This window comes from Sarcophilus harrisii, chromosome 1, assembly GCF_902635505.1.
Source record: "Sarcophilus harrisii chromosome 1, mSarHar1.11, whole genome shotgun sequence".
NCBI classification, from domain to species: Eukaryota; Metazoa; Chordata; class Mammalia; order Dasyuromorphia; family Dasyuridae; genus Sarcophilus; species Sarcophilus harrisii.
In genome coordinates, this window is record NC_045426.1 from 580,791,105 (window position 1) to 580,817,176 (window position 26,072).

A 26,072-nucleotide genomic window follows, 5' to 3' on the forward strand; every position below is an offset into this window, starting at 1 on the left:
ACACATTTCTGGTGATTAAGAAGTTGTTACTTAGAGAATTTCCAAACAACATTAATTTTCTTTTTAAAAGTCACCAAATTCTAAAGAGCAAAAAGTCTTTATAGGAAACTTCTATAGCCATAGAAGTTGAAGGTACTGTCCTTAATTTTACAAATGAGAAAACAATTGATGTTCAAAGAAGATCAACCTTCAGTCTACCCTTATTCCATCAAGCAAGTTAAAAATCTTTCTATTCCCTACTGATAAAATAAGGATAATTGCACATTTTAGGACTGGAAGAAAGGTACTGGTCTGAAGAACATTCTAAGATCATGAAATCTATGAGTCTATATTGGATTTCTTAATGAATATGCTAATTGCGAAATTAATCTGGCTGGCAAATTGGCCTTGAAGTCTAGAATGCATTTCTGGGTTCAGTACCTATCTGATTCATATAACTCACATGAAAATTATTTAGCCTCTTGAGTATCCCAGGATTGCTACATATAGGAGTTGTACACTTAATGTGGGAATTTCCACATCAATGAGTCCTCACGTTGATTAAATTGATTTACATACAAGATTATAAACTACATGACAATTACATACTATGAGAAGTCAATGAGGAAGTTATTATCTTTCTCAGTTTTTTTTGGCAATTGCTTTTAGCAGTTAGAGCTCTCAGACATTTAATTCCATGGATTCTAAAATCGATAAAGACAAGATTCACCCGAATTAAAGTTCATATTCATCAATATTTTTGGCACTACATTTGTTATAATTTTTTTCAGATCAACTCAACTATGTTTTTCAGATCTGCTGAGGATCAGCAGTTTTATATTCAAAACAGTGTTACAGTTTGTTGATCATTTTACTGCCACTTTATTCCAGCCATTTCAGCTTTTCTCTCCTGCTTATGTAGACCTTTGCTAGGAAAACTCTGATGTTGGTTTTGTAAATTATTCATTTATGTGTTGTCTGGATTCTTGAAGATATTAATTTGTCCTCAAATTAACTTAATTTGGAAGTGATGAACATTCTCTTAGTTGCCTTGCAATCCCTTTGTTAACTTGCTTTGGGAAATCACCTGTTAAGCCAATTGGCTCTGTGATGTGCCTGGGTAATCAAAACTGGTTTCTGTGGTATTGCATCAATTACTTGTTCCCCACATAACTCTACATCTTTCTCAAAAGTATTGAGACCATAGGCTTATTAAGTCAGAGGTAAAAATATACTATTGACTCTGCTGCTTTGCCTGTAAGTTCTGAAGAACCAGTTCTTATAGTAGACACTATAAATTGACCTTGTTTTTCAGTATTTTGCAGTAGATAGGTAAAAAAACAGATTTCCCTGGCTCTGGTTCTAACCAAATATCTGTCGAAAGGCACAGAAAGGAAAAGAATGTGAGAACATTATCACCAGCATTAATCACTTGCTGTTTAGTCAGATAGGTAATTAATTGCCCTTAAACACTTAATATGTACATTTCATGTAAAGCAATGCAAAGACAGTTTATGAAGAGTAAGAAAGATCTATTTATTGGGATTTATAAACTCTCCAGAATGTTCATCAAAATGAAGGTGATAACAGATAATAAAATGTATATACAGGCACAGCCAGATTCTGGATTAAAGCCCTCCATGAGGAATCAAAAGATTGGGCTTTAGCTCAACCACCAACAGATTATGTCACTGTGGTCGTTATTTTTCTGATAAATTTACTCGTCTGTATGACCTAATTATCTCACAGAGTTATTATGGGGCTCATGTGCAAGCTTCTTTTGCAAAGAGAGCATGATAAATGCATGTCAGTCATTAATCATTCCTTTTGCTCTTCCCTTTCAGCCATGTGGGTTCAGCATGAATTTTATTGATAGTCAGATTGTTAGTTTTGAGTACCTTCAGTCTTTTCAATTCAATGGAACCTGCCTGGGCTTTTGTGCTCTGTTGACTTAGCTTATGTGATCAACTCAGTACTACAATTAAGCAAGAAGTAGAGTTTCTATAAGATTATAATATATTTGATAAAGTAGTGTCTAATAATAAAATATAAACTCCTGGAGTATAGGAACTGTACCAGTTTTGTATTTGTATCTCTAATTCTTGACTTATAGTAGGCAATCAGTGTTTGTTGTTTGGTTAATTATTCAGCTTTTGAAATCTGCTTCCCATTGTTTTTTGTTTTCCCCTTCTAGTGTTCTATAAAATCAACAGGCTGTTTCCCACCCCTCTTAAGGAAATCCATAGTTCTAGTTTGATGAGATTCTAAGTTTCCTTTTCACAGTGAAATACAATTTCTGTTAACAAATGATTTCTCTCATATTTACTTTTCCATATTACTCTGAATATATTTTATCAGTTTGGTCATTAGTATGTCATGTTTTGAAAAATGGGATGGCTCACATTTCCCATTGCTTCTACTCGTTCCTCTTTATGTGTCCCACAATACTAATTCTCACACAAGTAAGATTCTAGACCATGTTGCAGTTTTTGTGGTTTAATCATTTTGTATTGATTTGAAAGTTGCCTGGCCTTAGCCAGCAAAAAACATTATATCCAAAATAAAATAATCAAGTTCAAGAATAAGATACTTTATGAAGCTGGTTGTAGTCCCTTTAAGAAAATGTATTTGTGATTCCTTTCAGATTGATCTGTTATTCCTTTCTGATTCCCAGCCCCTCCTGGCTGATGCATTATCAGTTCAGAAAGCCAGGGCCTTTGATTCACAAATGCTGGTCAAAAGCATCCCCTTTGAATTCCAATAGGAGATCCAGGCTTGTCCCAGCCTCCATTGGATCTAAGCCAACTTGGACTCTCCCAGCCCCCATGCTGATGATCTGCTCAGGTTTCCTAACCCCCACCAAGACAAGCAATATAATGAGCTTCCATCAACTAAGGTCTGTGCAGATGGATCTTGGCAGTTCCCTTTACTGCCAGGATCTTCTGCCCACTGAGGACTGAATTCTCAGTGCAAAATTCCATTTTCCATAGCTCTGCCCACTGGAATACTCTTTCCAGTGCCATCTTCTCTTTTCCCTCACCTATTTCCTTAACCAGACTTTAACCTTACTTCCAATCCCCATAATAAACCTCTTTTATCAATCTAGGTTTTCGGGTCTCTAAATTCCTTCACAGAGAGCCTCTGTGCCGCCAGTAGGGGATTCCCCAAAACTCCCTACCCTTGTGCCGAATCCCAAGGAATTGCAGAGGAGCTCCATTTGATTCCCTGAACCCCAAACCTGCCACTAGAGCTAATTTAACTCCCTGGCCACCTGAAACCCAAATTTCATTTGGGTTCCCCAAATCTAAACCTTATCATTTACACACACACACACACACACACACACACACACACACACCCCCCTACCTGAAATCCTCATTTGAAGATATGCCTAGCTTGGTTGACCATCATTTTATAGTAGTTTTGGTGGGATTTTTTTTTTTTTTTTTTTTTTTTTAGTAATTTGAAGTAGCAACTTGAGTCATTACTTGATATTCTTGTTTGAGAATTACGTGTTTAAATGAATTTAAACAAAAAATTCATTAATTTTCCTTACGTTTTCTTAGCATTCTACTGGGGAGAGACAAGATTTAAATAAGACTAAAAGTCCTGATGCTGAAGGAACTTAAGAATCCCATCTATTAAGTTTGAAAAGATTGTAGTTAAATTTTTAAAGTTTATTGCCCAGAATTGGATCTTCTAAAAGACAGAAATTTATTTATTAGAGTAACAAAAATATGTTAATACTGCACAATGTTCCCTTCTTAAATTTCAGAACTATATATCTAATATTATGTTATTGGACTGATGTCAAAGAAAAAGCAAAACCATCTATCTATATTAAAGATCAAAGTAATTTTAACTTGTGTTTAAATAAAGAACTTTCAATCCTTTACATCTAATATTGTATATTTCCCAAATGAAATAAAATTTTTTAAAAAATGTACCTGAGAAACAGCTTTTAAATATATAATCTGAAATCTTTTCAAAATATTTTAAGAAAAATTTGGCAAACCCTTTATTTTGTAAATAGCTTGGAATTTTATGAAGTTTGTACATAATTTTAGAATTAGTTGCAGATGATTTAAGTTTATGGTTCTTTCTTGGGGAAGGAGGAGAATACTTTAAGTTTTAAAACAGACATTTATTTCTTCTATAGTGCTAGTCATGAATTATTATTTATCATTTTTGAAAGAATTTGATAAGTACTACTTTGCAGCTAGGTATTCTAAATATGAAATTTGATTTATCATTTTCTTATTACATATTTTTATAACTTATTCTGAGATGAGTTTAAATACTATCCCTCTCCCCTCCATGCTCACAGGAGTACTCCTATAAGGACAGGGTTCCAGTTGTGGGGATGGGGGTGATAAGAACTAAACCTTTGAGTTACCTTGTAATGAAAGGTTAATTGACTTGCCCAGTGTTGCATAGTTAGTATATGTATCAAAGATCAGATGTTATATATCTTTTTGGTCCAGGGACATCAGCTGTCACTCACAGCCTCTCTGTTTAATTGTGTATAGAATAAGTATAAATAGAATAAACATAAATAAATGAAAGTAATTAGGTATAATAAGGTAAGGGAGAGCATTAGCTCTTGGGGTAGAAGGAAATACTAGAGATTCATCTTGAAGCAGATTACAGGGGTCCATCATTACTAAAGACACCAGAGATGGAGTGTCCTTTTAGACTACTGAGAGAAAGATGGTTTGGCTACATGGATGGGGTGACTGGGAAAGATAGGCTGGAATCAGATTGTGGAAAGTACTAAAAGTCAAACAGAAATAGGTATTTTATTCTAATGGCAATAGGGAGCTACTTGAGTTGAGTCAGTCAAGGAGTAGCATATTTAATCTGGAAATCACTTTAATAGTTGGAAGGAGGAGAGTTTGGAAACCAAGAGCCCTCTTAGGAAGCTATTGCAGTGATTGACAGTGATTGAGACAAGAGGTAATGGCCTGACCTAAGGTGGTAGCTTGGTGAGCAGATGGAAGGGGTTAGGTTTACAAGATATGTTTTGATTGTTGAAATAGCAAGATTTGACAATTGATTGAATACATGGGATGAGGGGAATTAAGGTATTTGGGATAATGCCAAGATTATAAAACTGAAAGACTAGAAAATTAGTAATATCTTTGGTAAGTTTCTTTTTAGAGAAAGATCATGAATGAGTTCTGTTTAGGATGTGTTAAGGATGAAATGCCTTTAGAACATCCAATGTGAAATATCCAATAAGCAATTGGTAATAGAGAATAGGTCAGGGAATAATTTGAAGCTAGATATATATAATACATCTATGAGGCTACCTTCCACCAACAGATTAGAACCATTTGGAATATGTTATCTTGTAATATTGTCTTTATTATTTTATTCTTCCTACTTAATGACTGTAATACTTATTTGTCTTTATAATTTTATTCTTCCTACTTAATGACTGTAATACTTATTTGTCTTTATAATTTTATTCTTCATATTTAATGACTGTAATACTTATTTAGAGCATTAAGGTGTATTTCACTTCCTGTCATTTAAAATAATTTATAAACTACTTATAAAATTTAATTTTAGAATGCTAAATTACTTATAACGTAATATTGCTTTATGATAACATTATAATGATATTAAGATGACTTAAAAATTTCATAAAGTAAATTTTAACCACTTTATATCTGTGTGTTCTCTCTATCTTCAGGTAATGCTTTCCCATGGACAATCAGTTTATATCATTTCAGCATTTATACCCTGCTTGGACACCAAATTACATTTGGGTTAGTACAGCCAATGGGTTGTACATCCACTCTGGCTGTCACTTCTCAAAAGTTGCTTTCCGTGGGGCCTGAATCCAGACATTCATTTGTTGTCTGTCTCCATGTTGACCTAGAATCACTTGAGATAAAATGTTCGAACTCCCAGGTTGGTACATTTAACTGATTTATGAAAGGAAATTTAAAATAACTTGATTTAAGTACAATTGTTTTCCATTTTGTTGAAGAGGTTCTTTTCTATTAAGCATCTTATATTTTAACTGGGCCATCAAGATCAGGGTGGTTAGATTAAGACTTGCTTTGAAGTTCTCTCAAGTTTTGTAATTTAAACTCCTGAAAATGTAATAGCTGCAACATAAATGTATCTTTTGGCTGATGGAGTAAAATCAGTTGCAGATGTAGTTTTTAAATGCTGAAGAACCACTTTACTGTCACTCTGGATGTGTCTACCAAAGTGATCAAATGTAATTTTCAGTTTCATTCAGAACTTCTTTGGTTCAACATCCAGTGCTTTCACATATCTTTTTAAGCAAAATATGCTAACATTTATTTCTGCTCTTCTCAAGATCATTATTTGTTATTATTGTTGATCAAATAGATTGTACTCTACATTTTCACAAACTAACTTTAGTTATGTATCACCTAGGCTTGCCTAATTTATTTAAAACAACTTTCTGCTTTATAGTTTTCTGCATATTAACTGGGTTCCTAGTCTGATAATCAGGGCTAAGTTTTATTTGAAGTTTCTTCTATGTTATGTAATAAAAAAAAATTCCCTTTACAAAGTAAAACCCAGTTTGAAAAAATTTGTTTCATTGTTACAACTATTCTTTCTGATGTAGCTTCAATTTAAGTGAGATATTTGGTGACCTTTTTTAAAGCTGATCTTATCCCCTTCAATTTGATTGTTGTTGTTTTAACATTTTTGTTTTTATTTTTGTTGATTTAATCAGTTGTGCATGTGGAAATAGCCAACCTTTCCTGTTAAATTATTGCATAGTATCTTCTCATAATGAATATTTTTATTTGATTTTATTTGAATGCAGCTTTCAAGTAAAATATCTGTTCTGAGATAAAATCTAGGAACCTATCCATTGCATGTAAGAACAAAAATAATTTCTTTGAGAATTTATTGTTAAATATTCTTCTCCTTTGTGGGATATTAATTTGTTCCATTTAGATGAAAACTTACATGAGCGTTGCTGTCTCATCAGGAGACCATCATAAAACTTTCTCAAAAAAGACTTCTGGCATTCATTCCTCTCCGCTAAATTTTGTGCTCGCTCGCTCTCTCTGTCTCTCTCTCTGTCTCAGTGTGTATGTGTGTACACACACTATAAGCATTTGCAAAGAATTTTTTTTTTCATTTCCTTCCCCATAAAAACAGTATGGCATAAACTAGGCATTGACTAACACCTAAAACTCTATATCATGATAAGGTCAAAATGGATTAGTAATTTAGACATAAAGGGTAATACCATAAGCAAATTAGGAGAACAGGGAGATGGTTTACCTTTCAGATTTGTGTAGAAGGAAGGAATTTATGACCAAAAAAGAACTAAAGAACATTATGAAATGTAAAATAATTTTTGTTATATTAAATTAAAAAGTTTTTGTACAAACAAAACTAATGCAGCCAAGATCAGAAAGGAAGCAGAATACTGAGGAAAAATTTTACATTTAAGGTTTCTGATAAAGATCTCATTTCTAAAATATATAGAAAATTGACTCAAATTTATGAGAAAACAAGCCATTCTCTAATTAATAAATAGTCAAAGAATATGAAAAGATAATTTCAGGCAAAATTTCAGATACATTTCAGACTTTTTTTGAAAGTCATTTCTAGTCATATGAAAAAAATACTTTAAATCACAATTGATTAGAGAAATGTAAATTAAGACTACTGAGGGATACTACTTCACCTCTTAGATTTAATAGTATTGATGGGCTGAACTCTGTATGACCTGAGTGAGCTCTGTAAAATTATGTAAAATCACAGAAATCATGTTGCCTTTGATCTTAACCTCCAAATGGTCTCAGAGTATAATAAGCTGTGCCATTCAAAAGCAAATCAAGCTCCTATTGATCTTGTTGGAATCCCAGGCAAGATTTCACATTCAATTGAGAAATATCAAACTTCCCTTAGACTTATACATAAAATGGGCCTTTGAAAAATGATTATTTGCAGATCTGTCTCTCCATTGAGAAAGATATGCCTGTTAAGAGAATGCCTCTTGGCCTTTTTTGATAAAGCCTCCTTTTGCCATAGCCTCTGGGAGTAAGCAAATTCTTTTACTTCCCTACTCCTAAACTCGGTCTCCGAACAAAAGGTACCTCTCTCATTCATTCCCTGGCATCTCCACCTCATCAGTATGACAGGAAAAAATAATGATAAATGTTGGAGAGGTTGTGGGGAAACTGGGACACTGATACATTGTTGGTGGAGTTGTGAATTGATCCAACCATCCTGAAGAGCAATTTGGAACTATGCCCAAAGGGCTTTCAAACTGTTCATACCCTTTGATCCAGCAGTGTTTTTACTGGGCTTATACCCCAAAGAGATCATAAAGAAGGGAAAAGGACCTGTATGTGCAAAAATGTTTGTGGCAGCCCTGTTTGTAGTGGCAAGAAACTGGAAACTGTGTGAATGCCCATCAATTGGAGAATGGTTGGGTAAATTGTGGTATATGAATGTTATGGAATATTATTGTTCTGTAAGAAACGACCAGCAGGATGAATACAGAAAGACCTGGAGAGACTGACATGAACTGATGCTGAGTGAAATGAGTAGAACCAAGAGAACATTGTACGGCAACAAGATTATGTGATAATCACTTCTGATTGATGTGGCTTTTTAGAACAAGATGGTGATTCAGATCAGTTCCAATAGACTTGTGATAGAGCCATCTGCATCCAGAGAAAGGACTTTGGGAACTGAGTGTGGATCAAAACTTAGTATTTTCACTTTTAGTGTTGTTATTATTTGCTTGTTTCTGCTTTTCTTTTTCATTTTTTCTTTTTTGATCTGATTTTTCTTGTGCAGCATGATAAATCTGTTATGTTTAGAATTGCATGTGTTTAATCTGTATTGGATTACTTGGCCCTCTAGGAGAAGAAGAAGGGGGGATGGAGGGAGAAAAATTTGGAACACAAGGCTTTACAAGGGCAAATGTTGAAAACTAACTTTGCATGTATTTTGAAAAATAAAAAGCTTAATCCAAAAAAAAAAAAAAAAAAAAAAATCCCTCACCATAGAAATGTCTAAAAAAGCAACAAGGTAAAAAAAAATGAAGCAGAGCAGATATAAAATTTGGAAAAAGACATTCCACTACATTTCTCAAGTATAAGCTGAAACAATGTATATAAAAATACTTCATAGCAACTATTGATGCAAAATACCAGCTCCATTCATACAGGTTACAGAGATCAAGGTACTTTGGGGGATTAAAGAGATAATGCACAGCTACAAACAAAACGCAATTGTATTTACTTTTAAATAACTGAAGAAACCTTCCACCAAAGTTTCTCTGGAGAGGCAGCTCTTTATAGCTGGCCTGCCCTTCTCTTCATAGTAGGAATCTGAGTGAGAAAAAGAATTTGAAAAAAGTATTTAAAGACTTCTGAGAGAAGAAAAAAATAATTCCATCTAATGCTTCTATATCTAAGAACCTCTGTCCTTTACCCCCTTCATAGTCATAGCCCATTTAAGTCTGTCTATACTGCTGTTATAAATTATTTCTCCCTTTATTCATTCTCATTACTTAAATATCTTTCCGTGCATTTATGCATAAAGGGAAAGCAATCTGACTAAAGTGTTGATCACTGATTATCATCTCTTTTTTTAGTGATTGTTTTTTAATCGAAATGAACATCTAATTAGTAGAAATTCAAGAAGTATTGAAAGAGTATGAGAAGAGGATCCTTTCAGCTCACTCCACCTTTATGTAAATTTGTAAATATCTGTTGTGTCTTAAATATTTTTATAACTCAGCAAACTGTGTGCAATGTAACTCCAATGTATCCATGTTTTCATCCGTGTGGATATTCTTGCCTTACCATGTGGATACTTGGTAATTCTTGTTCATATTCTTCAATAAAATGGCTCCTAATAAAAGGGGCTTCCTTTTGTCCTCTTGATTTGCTAGAAAACAATAAGAATTTATAGAATTATAACAGCTTTTAATGCACTATTAGCTGATTTTTCTATGCATTGTGCATAATAGACACCAGCAAATATCTAGTAAGTGAGTATACGTCCAGCCCTTGTAGGGGGAAGAGTAGAGTATTTTTGAGTACCCAATTTCTTCTTTCTGGATTGTGAAGAATGGAAGAAAATAAGAAATTGCACAAAAGTAAAGCTACCATTTATATGGTTCTTAAAGGTTTGCAAAGTATTTTACAAATACTTTTTTTTTCTCACTACCATTCTATGAAGTAATATTATTATCACCTCCATTTCAAATATGTGGAAACATTTACTCCATATCCAGTACTATAGCCAGGCACTAACTAACTAAATATAAGCATAAAATAAATATAGCAGCAATGTAAACTTGTTCTAAGACCCATCTCAAGATACCTTGATTTGTATATAATCCAAGGAGCTGAAAGAGGTCTTTTTTGGTGGGTAAGAAGAAAGTATGTCAGAATTCAGTCCCTTCTTTTTTCTAGAAAAAATCATGTAAGGAAATAGCTACTTTTCCATATTCATCTCCTCTCTGGGTAGAACCTAAAATTAGTTGGTCTCAATTTCATCTTTCATTTCTTTTTAATATTAGTGTGGACAGTTCAAGTAACAGAGGAGAAAGGGCTCCCCAAATTTAAGAAAAACCTGCCTTAGAATTCTACTATACATACTGCCCCAGCTCCTAATAAATGTAGATTTTGCCCAACTAAAGAAGTTGTAGTCTGGGTTCATTTTAATTTTAAGAGAGACATAGTAACTACATATATCACAATCATTTTAACAGAATCATGGTGAGACATTAGTGTACTTCAAAGGTGGCTTCCCCTCCCCCTTCCCCCCGCCCCCAAAAGAAAGAAACTGGCCAACCACTTTTACCACAAAGCTTCCATGAGTGTTTTGAGTCATTACACAGTGCTCTGGAAACAAATTACCATATTTGTACAAATGAATTAAATCAGAGCAGCTAGATGGTGCAGTGGATAGAGCACCAGCCCTGAAGTCAGGAGGATCTGGGTTCAAATTTGACTCACACTTAACACTAAGTAGCTGTGTGTCCCTGGGCAAGTTACTTAACCCCAATTGCCTCAGAAAAAAAATTAAAGAAATAAAAAATAAAATGAAAAAATTGAAAAAAATGAATTAAATTGATGGGATCAATGATAGTTTCACAATCTGAACCTCAATTCAGCAGCCTCAAAAATTGAACTTTATCAGTTTACTCAGTAGTGATCAGGATTTTGAAAACTTGGTTGTACTAAGCAAATTCACATAAGACTGATTTATAAACTAGAATCCTAGTTTATTAATTAGTAATTGAAGACAGTGGTATAAATGGTATTATTATATATGTGGTACCCATTCTGATTGGATAACATCTACCCAGTAGATCAAATTATGCAATATTATTGTTTAATTTGTCTTTGTAGGATCTGAGCAAAGGAATTTAGATTTTTTTTCAAGAGCTATTTCTATTAAACTTGGTTAAATTAATCCATTGTCTTCTAGGGATATTTCTAAGAATTGCTCAATCTTCAGAAATCAGAGAACCTTCCATGGGCCGTGGCAGAGATACATTGAAAAATTCTTCTTTTAAAGTGTTTTTTTTTCTAGGTTTTTGAAATTACAATTGTATCTTATATTAATTTGTTGTGAGCCAGAACTTGAAACAAGGTACCTTAGTATCTTGGAATTGAGGAGACAATGGTTAAATCTAGTTTAGCATTGATTTAATCCTACAACAAATAATAGTTTCCTAGTGATATAATGATTGGTATATATTCAGTGTGGAGCATATAAGCTAGGAGCCTTAATCAGGATTGACATTCGGAGAGAAGGCAAAGGATTGTCGGCAGGAGCTTAAGCTCTAGGAACCAAGGAGAGATTGACGGAGGCAAAGACAGATTCATTCCATTGTCCACCTTTGTGGTGAGTGGAGGCTGAAGCACAAACCTTTGGATAGGAGAAATTCGGAGGGAGCTAGAGGCAGAAGTTGGAAGAGACAGAGGACTGGGGTCAAGAGCTCTCAGAATCAAGGAGAGAGATAGACTTCTAAGAAAGCTAACCGGGCCCCAGGAAAGGAGAAGAGATTTTGAAGGAGGTAATAAAGGATTTGGATTTTAATACCTGGCTGCACTTGTGGTGATTACTGAACTGAAACGAAGGCTGCTCCCAGAGACCCCAAGAAAACCTCAACAGAAAACATTACAGTTTAGAGAGAACATTACATTAATTATATTGAGAGACAAATTGGTATAGTAGAAAGAATCAATAGCTTTTTCTTTCCCCTTGGGCAAATTTTCTTGCCTTCCTTATGCTTATTTTTGAAGTGAGATGGTCACATGAAATAATTTTTTTCAACTTGTAAATCTGTGATCCTATGTTACATTATTTTTCTTATCATAGCTTGGTTATTATTAATTATATTTTTAATTAATGTTTCCTTTTTTTGGAAGAAACCTCAGACCCAGCGATTTACTTACCAATTAAACCAATTAAACGATTTACTTACCAATTAAACATTTCCTAGGTTGATTTGTATATAGTTGGCTTTTGATTTGTGTTGTAGTGACAGGGCTGAAATTAATAAAAGAAAAATCCAAGGCTTAGAACCACAAATAACTTAAACTGCAAAGTTGGATCTTTAATAGAATAGATGACTATGAACAATTTCTGATGAAAAGCAAAGAAGAAATTATGAAGTGCAAATACAAGATCCCAGAGAAACTGATGAAGCCTGAGGGTACCAAAGAAGAATTTAGGCAGGAATGGGTGAAGTTCAGCTGTCCAAGGTCTGAGTTAGGTAGGAGGAATTTTGCTAAACCCAAAGGCTATGGCAAAAAGCTTTATTGTTAAAGAAACACCAAGAGGATTCTCTTGGAGGGCATATTCTCAAGAGAGAAGTGATCTGCAAAGAGTCGTTTTTCTGAAGACCCATTTTATGCATGAATCTAAGGGGAATCTTGAGTGGATGTGAAATCTTGGGGAGGGGGGTGTAGAAGGGGTGGAGGGAGGTTGTGACTTCCTCCAAGAAAGCTTATCTTGCTCCAAGAAGATGCAAGACCATTTGGGTTTGTAGGTCAAAGAAGACATTTTGTTGGTGATTTTACATAATTTTACAGGGCTGACTCAAATCAAACAGAGTTTTACTCTCATCAAAACCAAGAAGGATACATTTATTTAAGCATTCTGAAATAGTTGTGTGATGGAGTTTTATATACTCTTTTGGGCCTATCAATGTTCCTCCAATTATTTTTTAAATGGAAAAATGACAACCATGGTACAGAAAAAAAAAATCTTAATCTGACACATACTTGATACATTTGTCTGATACATATATGATATATTTGTAGTCTGAGCCCTATGTGATGCATAGGAATCTCAAGTAAGATTAAACTCCAGATATTTTGAGGACATGAAATATCACCCCTGTAACCTTTTCCTTTTTCTTAATTAAGTAGCAAGTAGTCTTTACTACTTTCATTGTTAAGTTACTTATTTAACCACTGATTCTTTCCTTCAGAGCTTTTGTTTGATTTTGTTTCTTGCTTCATTTCTTCTAGCAATTCATGTTGTCTTTATGGAAAAATCTACTTTTTACCTATTAGTCTATGCTTGTACTTATTCCAGAATTACTCCTTCCTTTGAGGAGGGTATCTGTGAATTTGGAATAATTTTTATACTAATTTTTTTTCTTTGGTTTACTTATCTCTCCAGCTTGAATTTCTTACGTAAGACTTTATTTCAGGCCCAGGTTCTGCCCCTTGCTGTACTTTTAAGTGGAGTGTTTCATACTTCAATTTAGTAAATATTTACTGAGTCTCCTAGGTTCCAGGTATTGTGCTAAGCATTAGAGACATACACACACACAAAAATGACAGTACTTTCCCTCAAGGAGAATACAATCTGGTGGGGGAATACAGCATACCAAGGAAATCTAGAGAGGGCAGGATTGGAAGCTTAACCATAAGAGAGTACAGTGTCATAAGGGTATCTTGTTCACTGGGGCTAAGATCAAGCAGAGCTGCAGAAGCCTAGTGGACTTGCTCTCACTCATCTTGGATCCTTTGTATTTTTGTGCTTCCCTCTACTTCCTAGATTTATCCCTACCCCTTTGAGTCTTTGTAGTTCATAGTGATAAGTCTAGATTTAGGAAACCAAAATGAGATTAGGGTTTCTGGTTGTCAGGGAGTTAAATGATAAGGTCTAGTGGCAGGTTCGGGGTTCAGGGAACCAAATGAGAGGTTTGGCTCTGCACCCCCTTGGGATTTGGCACAGGGGTAGGGAGTTTTGGGGAACCCCCTTCTGGTGGCGCAGAGATTCTCTGTAAAGGAATTACAGACCCAAAAATCTAGATTGATAAAAGGTTTATTATAGGGATTGGGAAATAAGGTTTGAAATCCTGACAGAGAGGCATGAAGTCTGGTTAGGGAAATAGGTGAGGGTAAAGAGAGGATGGCACTGGAAAGAATATTCCAGTGGACAGAGGCTCCTTGGCATCCCAAGCATGGCATAGCCTAGTATGTTTGGAACCTCTCCAAAGAGAGGGTTTTAGTTTGGCTCTTTTATAATGGGAGTTTTAGCTGAAGGAAGCTCGTGGGTGGAGTTCCAAGTTGGCTCATCCCTAGGTTTCAGCTTGAACTGGAATTTGAATTGAATTCAGTGAGTTTCAGGACTGAGCTGACCCCACCCAGATAACAAGGATGAAACTGTCCCTTGGGGCGGGGTCCCTCACTGATGCAGAACTGAAGATTTTCTCCTTTAAAGACTTTTAAGAGTTTTGGTGTTCCCTCTTAAATAGGGCTAGATAGTTATGACCTTATTTTTTGTTTAAAACAGTGTTAGGAATCTCAGAGACCCCCATTACTAGGGATTTCTGTGATGATTGTTGTGGTATCATATTAATCATTAATACTTCCTGCTTGCCATGGTCTGCCATGGTCTGCATATTGAGAGTTTTCTAGGGGAAACATGCTCTTGTTGTCTGTGGACATTGACCTTTGAATATTACCCTGGTTTGGCAGGAGACCTAGTATTTGCTCTGGCTTGACTGGCAACCCCTTTCACTATTATCCTCAGGTTTCTTGTGGGCTACTTGTGCTGGAGGTAGATAGATTCACTGGCAGCAGACTTTCATCAAAATTGATCTGATTCTGCCTGGACACCATTAGGTGCTAGGCCAAGCCCCATTTGGTCATTGTTTAGGTTGGGATTGACTCAGATTAAAGGTAAATAGCAATTGTTTCTGCTTTGGCCAGAAACCCTTCAAGGGTCTTCCCCTCCCACATTCATTCATTCCTTCTTTCATTTTAACAATTTTGGGGGCTGGATGAAAGGGAAGATTCTTGGTCTCAATTGCTACTGAGCTTTAATCACTATATGGCTGTGGCCTCAGTCAAACTGAGACCTGTTGAAGGCCTTAGCTTAAAAAAGCCCAGGATCTCCCACTGCATCCAGGACCCTCTACAATCATCCTGAAATATATCTGGTCTCCGTACCCTGATGACTCTGGGGGAGGCGGAAGAGGGGTAATTAAGGCAGATGATCTTGCACAGCCTTCCCTCACTTAAATCTAATCCACTTGTGTGGCATGGCATCACCTCCCTGATGTCATGGTCCTCTTTGAGAACAAAGGACAAACAACAGATTTTCATCAGATTATTTGATTATTATTTAGTCTGTTACAACTTCACGATTTTACTGGAGTAGGTATTTGGTCTGCTCTTATTCAAGCAACCAAGCTTCTTTTTGTTTTTTTTGGTTCTTTATAATAATACCTTTGTAAAAACCTTGGGTTCCAAATTTTTCCCCATCTCTTTCCTCCTTCCCTCTCTCCTAGATAGCAACTAATCCAGTATATGTTAAATATGTGCATTCTTCTATACATAATTCCACAGTTATCATGCTGCACAAGAAAAATTAAAAAGGAAAAATGAGAAAGAAAAACACAAGCAAGCAAACAACAACAACAAAGGTGAAAATATTATGTTGTTATCTACATTCAGCCCCATAGTCTTCTCTCTAGATACAGATAACTTTCTCTATCACAAGTCTATTAGAACTGGTCTGAATCACTTCATTGTTGAAAAGAGCCACATCTATCAGAATTGATCATCACATAATCTTGTTGAGCAACCAAGCTGCTTGAGAGATTCCTGTATCTGGCTGGTGGTGAACTTATTTAGGTCTTTGGAATAAAGGTATCCAAAATATTCTAATATAAGCAAAAGTATCCAGGTTACACTAAGGCATAAAGTCACAGAATCAAAGGAATTAGCACTAAAAAAAAGTTAGAAATCATCAAATACAATTGTCTCAGTTTAGAGATCACCAGTTCTTAGTATCATAGAGCTAGATGTACGGGGATCTAGGTTATTTAGTCCAAGCCCTTCATTTTAAAAATAAAGAAATCAGGACCTGGAAGATTATTAAATCATTTGTTTAGGGTGACACAGTACTGCACATTATTAGAGCAGGGCTTCTTAAACTTTTTTCACTTGTGATTATGTTTTGCCTGAGAAATTTTTCCATGACACTAGATATATACACATATAAAATAGATATACAAATTAAACATTTAGTCATAATAAATCATAATTCCATAATCTCCACATTCAATTACAGGATCCTGTAACCTCCAGAGCTAGTATTATCTCTTAGATCAGAGGCAGGAAATGTCTGACCCATGGACCACATAAGGCCATCTTAATCATAGGGTCTGGCCCTGCAAGGCAACTGCAGCCCAATGAGTAGCTGAAAGCTAGAAGCAACAACCTCACACTGCTGGAGTTTTTAAGTTGGTAATTTTGTATGGCCCATGAGTGATATCATAAATATTCAAATGACTCTTGGCAACAAGGATTTATCTTCTAGATGAACAAAATAAAGCCCAGAGAAGTTAAATCAAAGTCATACAGACCATTGTTACACAGTCAGTATTCAAACCTAGAACTTCTGGCTCAAATCCAATGAGTTCTCTGGCCACTAAATATGAAAATAGAAAATTTAATTGAAGAGATGTTTATTTCAGAACATCTGTATTACTATTTTATTCAAAAAAGCTCTTTATGGAATTTTCTTTGAGCCAGAGCTTATATTGAAATCATGGTACAATGAGTTTAATAATCCTCCTACTCCTCACTTTATATCAGAAGGTCTCTGTCTTCTGCCTTGTAAAGTGGCATTAATTAATGGCTTTATTTCCTGGTCTATGTAAATAGATCTTGGGTGGATAGTTAACAATAAAAGGAAACTAAGTGCTCAAAGGATCAGGAATCAGGCAGTTAATAGTATAGTCACAGGCATGTAAATGTGTGTAACTCCCCCTGCCCTTCTAATCTTGTGAGAGTGTACATCAGTGGTTTACCAGACAAATTGGCTGTGAATTCCAATCTAGATCTCAGATCTCTTGGTCTTTACCATTATATGATTATTTTCACTGAACAGATTCACAGGGAACTTAGTGCAAATGGGACCTGAGGGGCAACCAATCCATGTTGGCTTTAGACTGTACCATTCTTTTACTTCCCTTTCTTCTACAAGGAAACTGATTATTAAATTTTACTAACCTTGCATACCTGGATTAGATCAAGTTTGCTAAAATGATAGTTTGCTAATCTTAACTCTAAATGTAGCTATCAGACCAGTTCTTGGGTACTCAGGAGTTTCCTGGTATATAAGTGGATTAGTCATTGGTCAAATAGAGAGTCACTGTCATGTAGGGCCTCAAATGGAGGCCAGTCCTCATTTCAATCAGTTTTCATGAAAAGCATATTCAGATACATTACTGTGAAATCTAAACAAAAAAATTTTGGTGTAATTTGAAAATATGCCTTATATAGTTTCAGTATGTGTTTAGCAACAGAATGTGGATCTAAAAACGAAGTAAATGTGCCCTCAAACTTTTAGTATCTTTCCTTGTTTTCATGAGATTCCTAGAAAAAGCTAGCTATACTTTTTATCTCCACATTCTTTCTTCCTATTCATTTCTTAGTGCAGTGTAGTTTGTCTCCCAACTTCATCACTGAACTAAAAATATCCAGAGTTGTCAGAGATTATGGTCTTCTTTTTTTTTTTTTAAACTTTTTGACCCTTTTAACTTCTCTACATTTTTTGACTTTGTTGACCACCACAATGTTGTGGATATTCTCTCCTCTATAATTTTCTACTGCCTCTTTTCACCTGCCTACCTATTCTCTATTGGAATCTTTACTAAAGTGTTAAGACATTTCTTTACAAAGTGTTAAAGACATTGGAGTTAATTTAATCTTAGAGTTATTTTGGGCCAGAACTTGAAACAAGATACTAAGTGGAACTGATTGAACAATGCTTGTGTTCACACCTTTAGAGAGCTCAAGTATAAGTACTCAATGGAGTTCACATGAGAATTCAGGGCTGGCTTAGTCTGAATTCACACCTCACTCAGGACCAGAGAGCACTCTGGGAGATAACCCAGAATCCCTCTCCCTCCAGAAGGCGGAGTTAACCTTTGGGAGATCACATAAATGAAGGAAGCTCTTGGAGCCAAAGAGAATTTCTCTGGAACATCAACAGGGCTCTGAGACAGAACACTCTGGAAGAAAAGACTACTTGCCACAGACTGGAGATTGAGAAGCCGAGTCGGAGCTGGCTGGAGGCTGAAGAAAGCAGAGGCAAAAGGCAGAGAGATAGGCCTCAACTAACCGGGCTATTTTGGAAGGAGAAATAAACGTTTGCATTTTACCAGCTGGCTGCGATTTTGGATTAATTATTGATTGCAACTGAGACTAAGGCTGCCCTCTCCAAGAAGACCCCAACAAGTCTCAATCTTTTTTTGTTGTTCAGAGAGGATCAACAGAATGAGTCAAGAATATTTATTAAGAATGTACTGGGGGACAGTTAGCTGGCACAGTACATAGTTACTGGCATTGGAGTCGGAGAACCCAAGTTCAAATCCAGTCTCAGATACTTTATTAACTGGGTTCTGTAGGCAAATCATTTTAATTAGTTGTCTCAGAAAAAAAAATCCACTATGTACCAGGCACTGTGCTAAAGGCTAGTAGACCATTTTTACTAGATCTTAGAATATGTCCATGGAATAAGCTAAAAAAAAAAAAACTTCTAGAAAAGGTGGGAGCCAAATAGATGAGGGCTTTAAATGCCTGCCTGAAAAGTGTATATTTTAATATGTTGGTAAATAAGAAAATACTTAACATTTTTGAGTAGGAAAAGGACATGGTTATAACTGTGTCTTAGAAATATTTATTTTGATGCTGTGGATAATAGACTGAAGAAATAACAGACCTATGGCAGATCTCTGGATTGGATTTAACTCAGGTCTTTGCTGCTATTGACCTTTGCATTTCTTCCAAAAGCCATTCATATATTTTGAACATTGATTTGGGGGTGGCCTTTAGTTTTCTAAATTTATGTCAATTCACAATAATTTTAAGTATCAGATATAACTCCCTCCCAAAAAATATTTGATGCTAAGAGACTCCCCCCACTAACTCCATTTCCTGGTCTAAGCATGTGTGTTTATTCAAAAGCTTTAATTTCTTAAACAAATTTCTATTTTATCTTTTATGATGAACTTTTTCCCTTGCTTGGCTAAGAATTCTCTTCCAAACCACAAATCTGAAATATACTTCTTGATTTTTAAAAAAAATCTCCATTTGTATTTGGTATAAATAATACATCCATTTGGGGCTTATTGTCATATGGTATAATATACTGCAAACTTTTCCTGATTTCTACACTGTTCTTGTCAAATAGGAAGTCTTAATTCTTTGAAAACCTTTTGTGGATTATTCATGTTTGAGTTACAAAAATTTTTTGATCACATGTTATTCTATGATCATCTGTTACATTTGGCAGTGTTTGGCCAATCCCTAGTGGTAGCTGAATAATATAATAAATAATTCTCTATGACAGGGCTGAATTACAGTGAGGAACTCAACATATTTATTAACAATTTTTGTGTTAAAACAAACAAAAAAGAGTGGTCAACAATCTCATATTGCTTTATTTCCTTGACAAAATTCCCCACTTGATTATGTGAAGTTAATAGATGATTCAGAAAATGTTTCTAACATTACTTTATAACGACTGGTGAATTTCACCAGAAGTTTTCTGCAATCTGAAGGACCTTCTAGCAAGACAGAATTCTTCCTTCTTCTAAACTGGGTCATGGTTGGCCACTTCTGATCATAGAACTGATACTATTTTAACATTCAAACCTTTCCTGTGACAGTAGAGATTGATGAGTCATGTGTAATCTCTTTAAAGGCCAAAGACAGAACGAATTATTTTATATCCTTGATGAGAAGATTTTATTATAGATATATTATTTGCTAAATGTAGTAGTGACTTCATTGTTTTATAGAGCACAATTAGAGATGCTTTTTCTTAAATTATCTTTATTCTAGATCTTTGTCTACAGTAGACTATCGTCTACCAGAATTCCATGAATTTCTATAGGACTGAAACTTAAAAAATATATATTTAAACGTGTAATAGATAAACATTTTGTATTGTTGACTGGTTTATTCTGCTTTTAATTTATAAATTAGGGAGAGTAACATTTTACTAAAAGATCCATCTTTTATGTTGTTTTCATTAGTAAGCAAGCATCCACATATTTCGTGGAAAAAAAAAACTTAAAAAAACTTAATTAAAAGTACTTTTACATATTTATAGAGAACTTACACTTGTAACAAGTACTTTTGTTACTCCAAAACTATTATATCTGCCAGAATGAATTACCATTCTAAAAATGTTATTTTAGGTAAAATGATATATCTTTGAATTATTTACATTTGCAAATAGAATAAAATATGACTGCTTTTACATATACAGTATTTTCCCTATTGATTTAATATTAATTACACATGTTTTACAATTCTGTAACCTTAAAAGTTTTATTAGGTTCTTTCCTCCTCCACCTTTCAACATTCATGAATAAAATTTCTCATTAAATATTTTTAGTGCATTTATATTTTTAGTTCTTAATTTTCAGATTTCCATAATAGAAATACTTATGCCAGGATTTTTTTCTCTTTTATTTGTAATTTTATTTTATTATAATTTTAAATTCCTTATAACTTAGAGTAAGCAGTAAAAATATTTTTTAAGTGGGAGATTTACCTGTTTTGTTGACTACGTTTTCTTTTCCATTTCACTTAAGCAGAAGTCATAAACATTGGATTTCCAATTTTTTATACCATATGTTCTGAATTGAAGATGAAAAATAAAATTATTTAAGCAGCCATCTGATAGTTGTAAACTCACAGTGGGGTAGCTACCAAAAAAAATCCAACTAATTTTGTACCATGGTAAACTGTATTTTGCCTGTAACTATTGAAAAGATGACAGCCTTAAACTCATTGGATGTTTACTGAGTGATATCTTATTATGTAGTAAAAAGTGACAGTGAATTAAACCACTTAATTAAAAATACTAATTCTCTATGTATGTGGTTGTTTTCAAAATGCATCCTACATTTTCAAATCATTTCAATATCTAATTACTTGAATATCTGTTTTAATAATAACTGGGAATTTTTTTTTTTGCTTTTTTTTTCTTGAGGAAAAAAATAGATATGATAATTGTCAGCAGAGCTTGGCCTTTTTTTTGTGGGGCCCGGGGGGGGGGGGGGGGGGGGGTTGCGCTGAGGCAATTGGGGTTAAGTAACTTGCTTAGGGTCACACAGCCAGAAAGTGTTAAGTGTCTGAGGCCAGATTTGAACTCGGTTCCTTCTGACTTCAGGACTGGTACTCTATCCACTGCATCACCTAGCTGCCCCATGTGCCTATTTTTAATCATGAATTTATTTTCTAATTTTGAACAGAAGTTACTGAAACTAATAATTGTTAATTCCCTACAAAGTTTAGAAATAGTGCCAATACAACAGACAAAAAGATACTTCATACAAATTTTTTTCCTTTTTTAATTCTCAGGTTATTTGCAGGAATATGTCACACAGAATTTCTAAATAGTTCAGTTGTCAGTTGCCACTAGCATGGTAAATTTTAAAAAGCATCACTTTTTAAATGAGCTATAGCCATGATAAAGACAGCCAATGAAATTTCACAAGTTCACAAACGCTCATCTATAACTCTACCTGCATTTTATAATATGATATTTAAATTATTTATTTGTGTTTTGTCTTCTTAAAAATAAGTAATATGGTTTGATTTGAACTAAGAGAGTCCTTCAGATTTAGTACACTGAAGTTTATCAATTCAGTTGTAATTTTTTAACTTTGCCTGTATAAAACTTCCTAAGACAGTTTTTATTTTTGAGATTTTTGACTCAAGACTTACTTTTTTTTAACCCTTAAATTAGAGATTGACCACTAAATACCTATGTTCCTTGCCAATTTTTTGACTTCTTAAAAAGTTACTTAGTTATCCTCATATTGAAACAAAAATTACAAGCTGCAAACTGTTAGCTACTACAATTTCAGAAGGCTAACATTTTTGAGTTATAATCTCTAAAATGATATTTTCTAGAAAATAGCTTTCTTAAATTTGGCAAGGATGACATGAATAGCTATTTATGTGGAGGTTATGGATATGATAGGCAATGGAAAAATACAAATTCAGATGGATTAACTTTGGTGTGCTCTTCATCACTTGACCTCTTCCTATCTTTCTGATTCTTTTACTTTTTACTCCTTTTCATGCATTCTATGATTCAGCAACTGGCCTCTCCTTCCAGTTCCTCAAATATGATATATGACATGCCATATCCGTAAGACCAAAAAAGAGAGAGAGAGAGAGAGAGAGAGAGAGGAGGGGGAATTAGCATATTGAAAAAAGTCTAAAAATAATGTGAACCCATCTCTCCAAAGGGATAAGTTGGGAGTATCTTTTCATATCCCTTTAAAATTTTATTTATTTATTAATTTGAACTTAAGATTTCTATAATGTAGTAGAATGGGGGGGAAAAGATTATTGTACATGAAACTATATATCCATCATGTACAATTTGCTATATTTTTAAATATATAATAAAATTGTCACATAATTTTTTATTTCCTTTTTTTCTTCTCTGCCCCGCTTTATAACCTTTCACCCAGAGATGGCCGCCATTATCCACAAATCTGTGTGTTGTTCTTGAGTGTAGAATTCCAAATTACTTTCCAAAATGATTATATTGATTCATAGTTCTAATAATACATTAGTATGCTTATTTTCCCTCAACCCCTTCAACACTAAATTACTATTTTTTGTCATCTTTACTAATTTTTAAGGTATGTTGTGAAACTTTAGGGTTTTTTTAGTTTACATTTTTTAAAATAGTGATTTGGGGCATTCACATGATTGTTAATAGTTTTCAGTTCTCTTGGGAATACTTTGTTCATATCCTTTGAACATTTATTTGTTAAAGAATGGCTTTTGATAATTTATATATCTTGATCTTTTTAGTTTAACATTTGTTTGAGAGAAGAAATGTCAACAGGGTTGTGATCTGAAAAAAATTTTGATTATCCTAAATTAGTTATGAAGCCTGTTCAGAATAGGAAGTAGATATAGGACAATACCAGGTTAGACAGTGGCTTTTACCCTTTGCTTACCATCTAGCGCATATAAAGCACTGAATTATTCTTGGGGATAACTTTGGCAATTCATATCTCTTACACAATAGGAAATGCTTATTTAGACCTAAAAGAGGTGCTGGTCATTAGACTGAAAACCCTTTTCAGTATCCATAAACTGACTTTCTAAATTTTCCCATGTCCTATCCCAGTAACAAAGGGAGTATGTCGTATCTCCCAAGAACTGGATACACTCTGATAAGACAGAAAGGAAGAATATAAATATATGTGCATATTTACTTTTTAAATATTTTTTCTTTTTATTCTACATTCTTGCAATCATTCTTAGGAATATTTTAGAGAATTTTTAGTCTTCTGAAATTTAAATGTCTAAAAAGAACTAAAAAAAGAACTGTTTTCATACTCATTTCATTCTATCCAAAAATTTGTATTCTTCAGTACCTCAAATTAAAAAAAAACCCTATACACACATGTAGATGTATATGTATAAATGTGTGTGTGTGTGTGTGTGTGTGTGTGTGTGTGTGTGTGTATATATATATGTATGTATATATTTAAACACATAACTCTGGGTGGATAGATGTGTATAATCAGATGACTAGGGTTCACTTGAATTTGTTTATGGTGGTAATTGGTTTTTTTTCCCTCTTTCAATCATAGAAAAAAACAGGTAGCATAGAATTAGTATCAGAATTAGAATTAAAATGATGGTAGTGTAGAACAGTGGTCTCCAAAGTGGAAACCTTGGCATGATGACAAAGGGTTTGTAATGAGCTAATCAGAGAGGAAAAGGATCTATCATTTCCTACCCTTCCTTTCTGATTGTCAATTTTAGTGTTGTTGTCAATGTAATTTCTTTTATGATGAATATCTAAAATTATTAAGACAGTTCCTTACTGTAGTCCTCCCAAAAGCCACTGTCCCCTCCTCTTCTTCTTCCTCTTGTTCCACCTCCTCTTCCTCCTTTCTTCTTTTTCCTCTTATTCTTTCTCTTTCTCTTCCTCCTCCTCCTTCTTCCATTCAAAGTAGCTGCTGTGCCTTCCAGTATATACACATCCTGACCCTCAAATAAAAAAAATATATTGGATATCACTGGCTTAGTTTCCTTATTTGTAAAAGGAGAATAATTGTATCTATCTCACAGGGCTATTGTGAAGTGAAGATCTCTGCAAACTTTAAAAGTGACATATAAATGCTAGCTGTTATTATTATTGTTGTTGTTGTCATTATTATTTCCTCCTTAAAATATGGCTTTAATCCTAGCTACTCTACATTTTAAAGGGTACCAATGGCCAATTTTAGAGATCAGTTGTATCTTGACTTTTTTCTAGCAGTTGATACTAATATCCAGCAGCTCCTTCTTGAAACAACAATGCCCTTCCTTAGCTATGACATTGCACGCTTCTAATTTTCTTCTACTCTTTCTGTCTTGTTTTCTTTGTACTTATCCCACAAGTTTTTTTTCTATGTTCATTTCTGCAAAAAAGTCTTCCTTTTTTATAAGTTCAGTTATTGTCTTTATGAAGATGACTTCCAAGCAGAAGCTGTATAACCACTTGTTAGGATATCATAGAATATGTATTAGGGGATTCAGATAAAATTCCTCCAGTTGTGGTATAAGCATGTCCAAGTTCCTACAATTTTAAAAATCTATATATTCATCCCCGATCTTTTCCTTAAGTTTCTATCTATCTTTGAAAGAGTAATATATATTTGGAGTTTGATAGACTTGACTTTGAATTCTGTCTTTTGTTTGCTGACTTTGTCACTTTGGACAGGGCATATATAAGTTCTCTGAATCTAAGGTTCTTCATTTGTAAAATAATGAGTTGAATTTGATAATCAGCAAAGATCCTCCCAACTCTAAATCCTGTAATTTTTTGGAGCCTTCTTTACCTTAGTAGATAGTTTAGAAAAGGAGTCAGCTTTGGCTTCATCATAGAGCAAGTCATAGCAAACTAAACTTAATTTCCTTTTTGTTAGTGATAATGGATTGGTAACTTGAATTTTAGTGCGCTGGATTTTAGCAAAAATATTAAAAATGTTCTCTTATGTTATTGTTATGGACAAGATAGAGACATATTTGCCAGAAAACAGTATATAATTGTAAAGTCCAGACTAGCTCTCTGGAGGAGTTTGGGATTAGCCCAAGTCTTTGGTCTTAGTGGAGGAGTGAAGGAGGCAGGAGAGAGGTACCACGTGGCTGGTCAAAGATGGAGTCTGGAATCTGGTGTCTTCTCTTGTGGCTGTGGCCAAGAGCTGTGGCCAAGAACTGTGGCTAAGCATTACCAGCGTTCCCAGTTGTCCCAGCCCTTAAATACTTCAGTACGATTACATCACTACACCACACTGAGCATGTACAACCATTACATCACCATACTAAGTACTAAATATATGCTTAACTATAAGTACCTTGCTGACCTAGATGTAAGTACACTTTTTCAGAGTTCTGACCCTCTACATATAGTCAGGTGAATTTAGAAATGATTTCTTGACTAAATCCCCAAGGAATTGTCACCAATGATTCATTGTCAGCATCGGTTAGATATTGAAGATACAAAGCTAGGGGAAGGATACTTAACAAGTTACCTCATTTTAA

General features: G+C 34.4%; 1 protein-coding gene across 10 annotated transcripts in view; it reads left to right on the top strand.

Moving 5' to 3' along the window:
• The window catches only part of VPS13B (vacuolar protein sorting 13 homolog B), a 950,112-nt gene that overhangs the window by 456,401 nt on the left and 467,639 nt on the right, over nucleotides 1-26,072 (top strand). For all 10 annotated transcript variants that reach the window (XR_004232297.1, XM_031954131.1, XM_031954187.1 and 7 more), the window contains one exon: nucleotides 5,678-5,898. Coding sequence is in view for 9 of the 10 variants with exons in the window: in XM_031954131.1 (XP_031809991.1) it covers nucleotides 5,678-5,898 (221 nt within the window). In the remaining variant the exon portion in view is untranslated. The remainder of the gene's footprint in view (nucleotides 1-5,677; nucleotides 5,899-26,072) is intronic.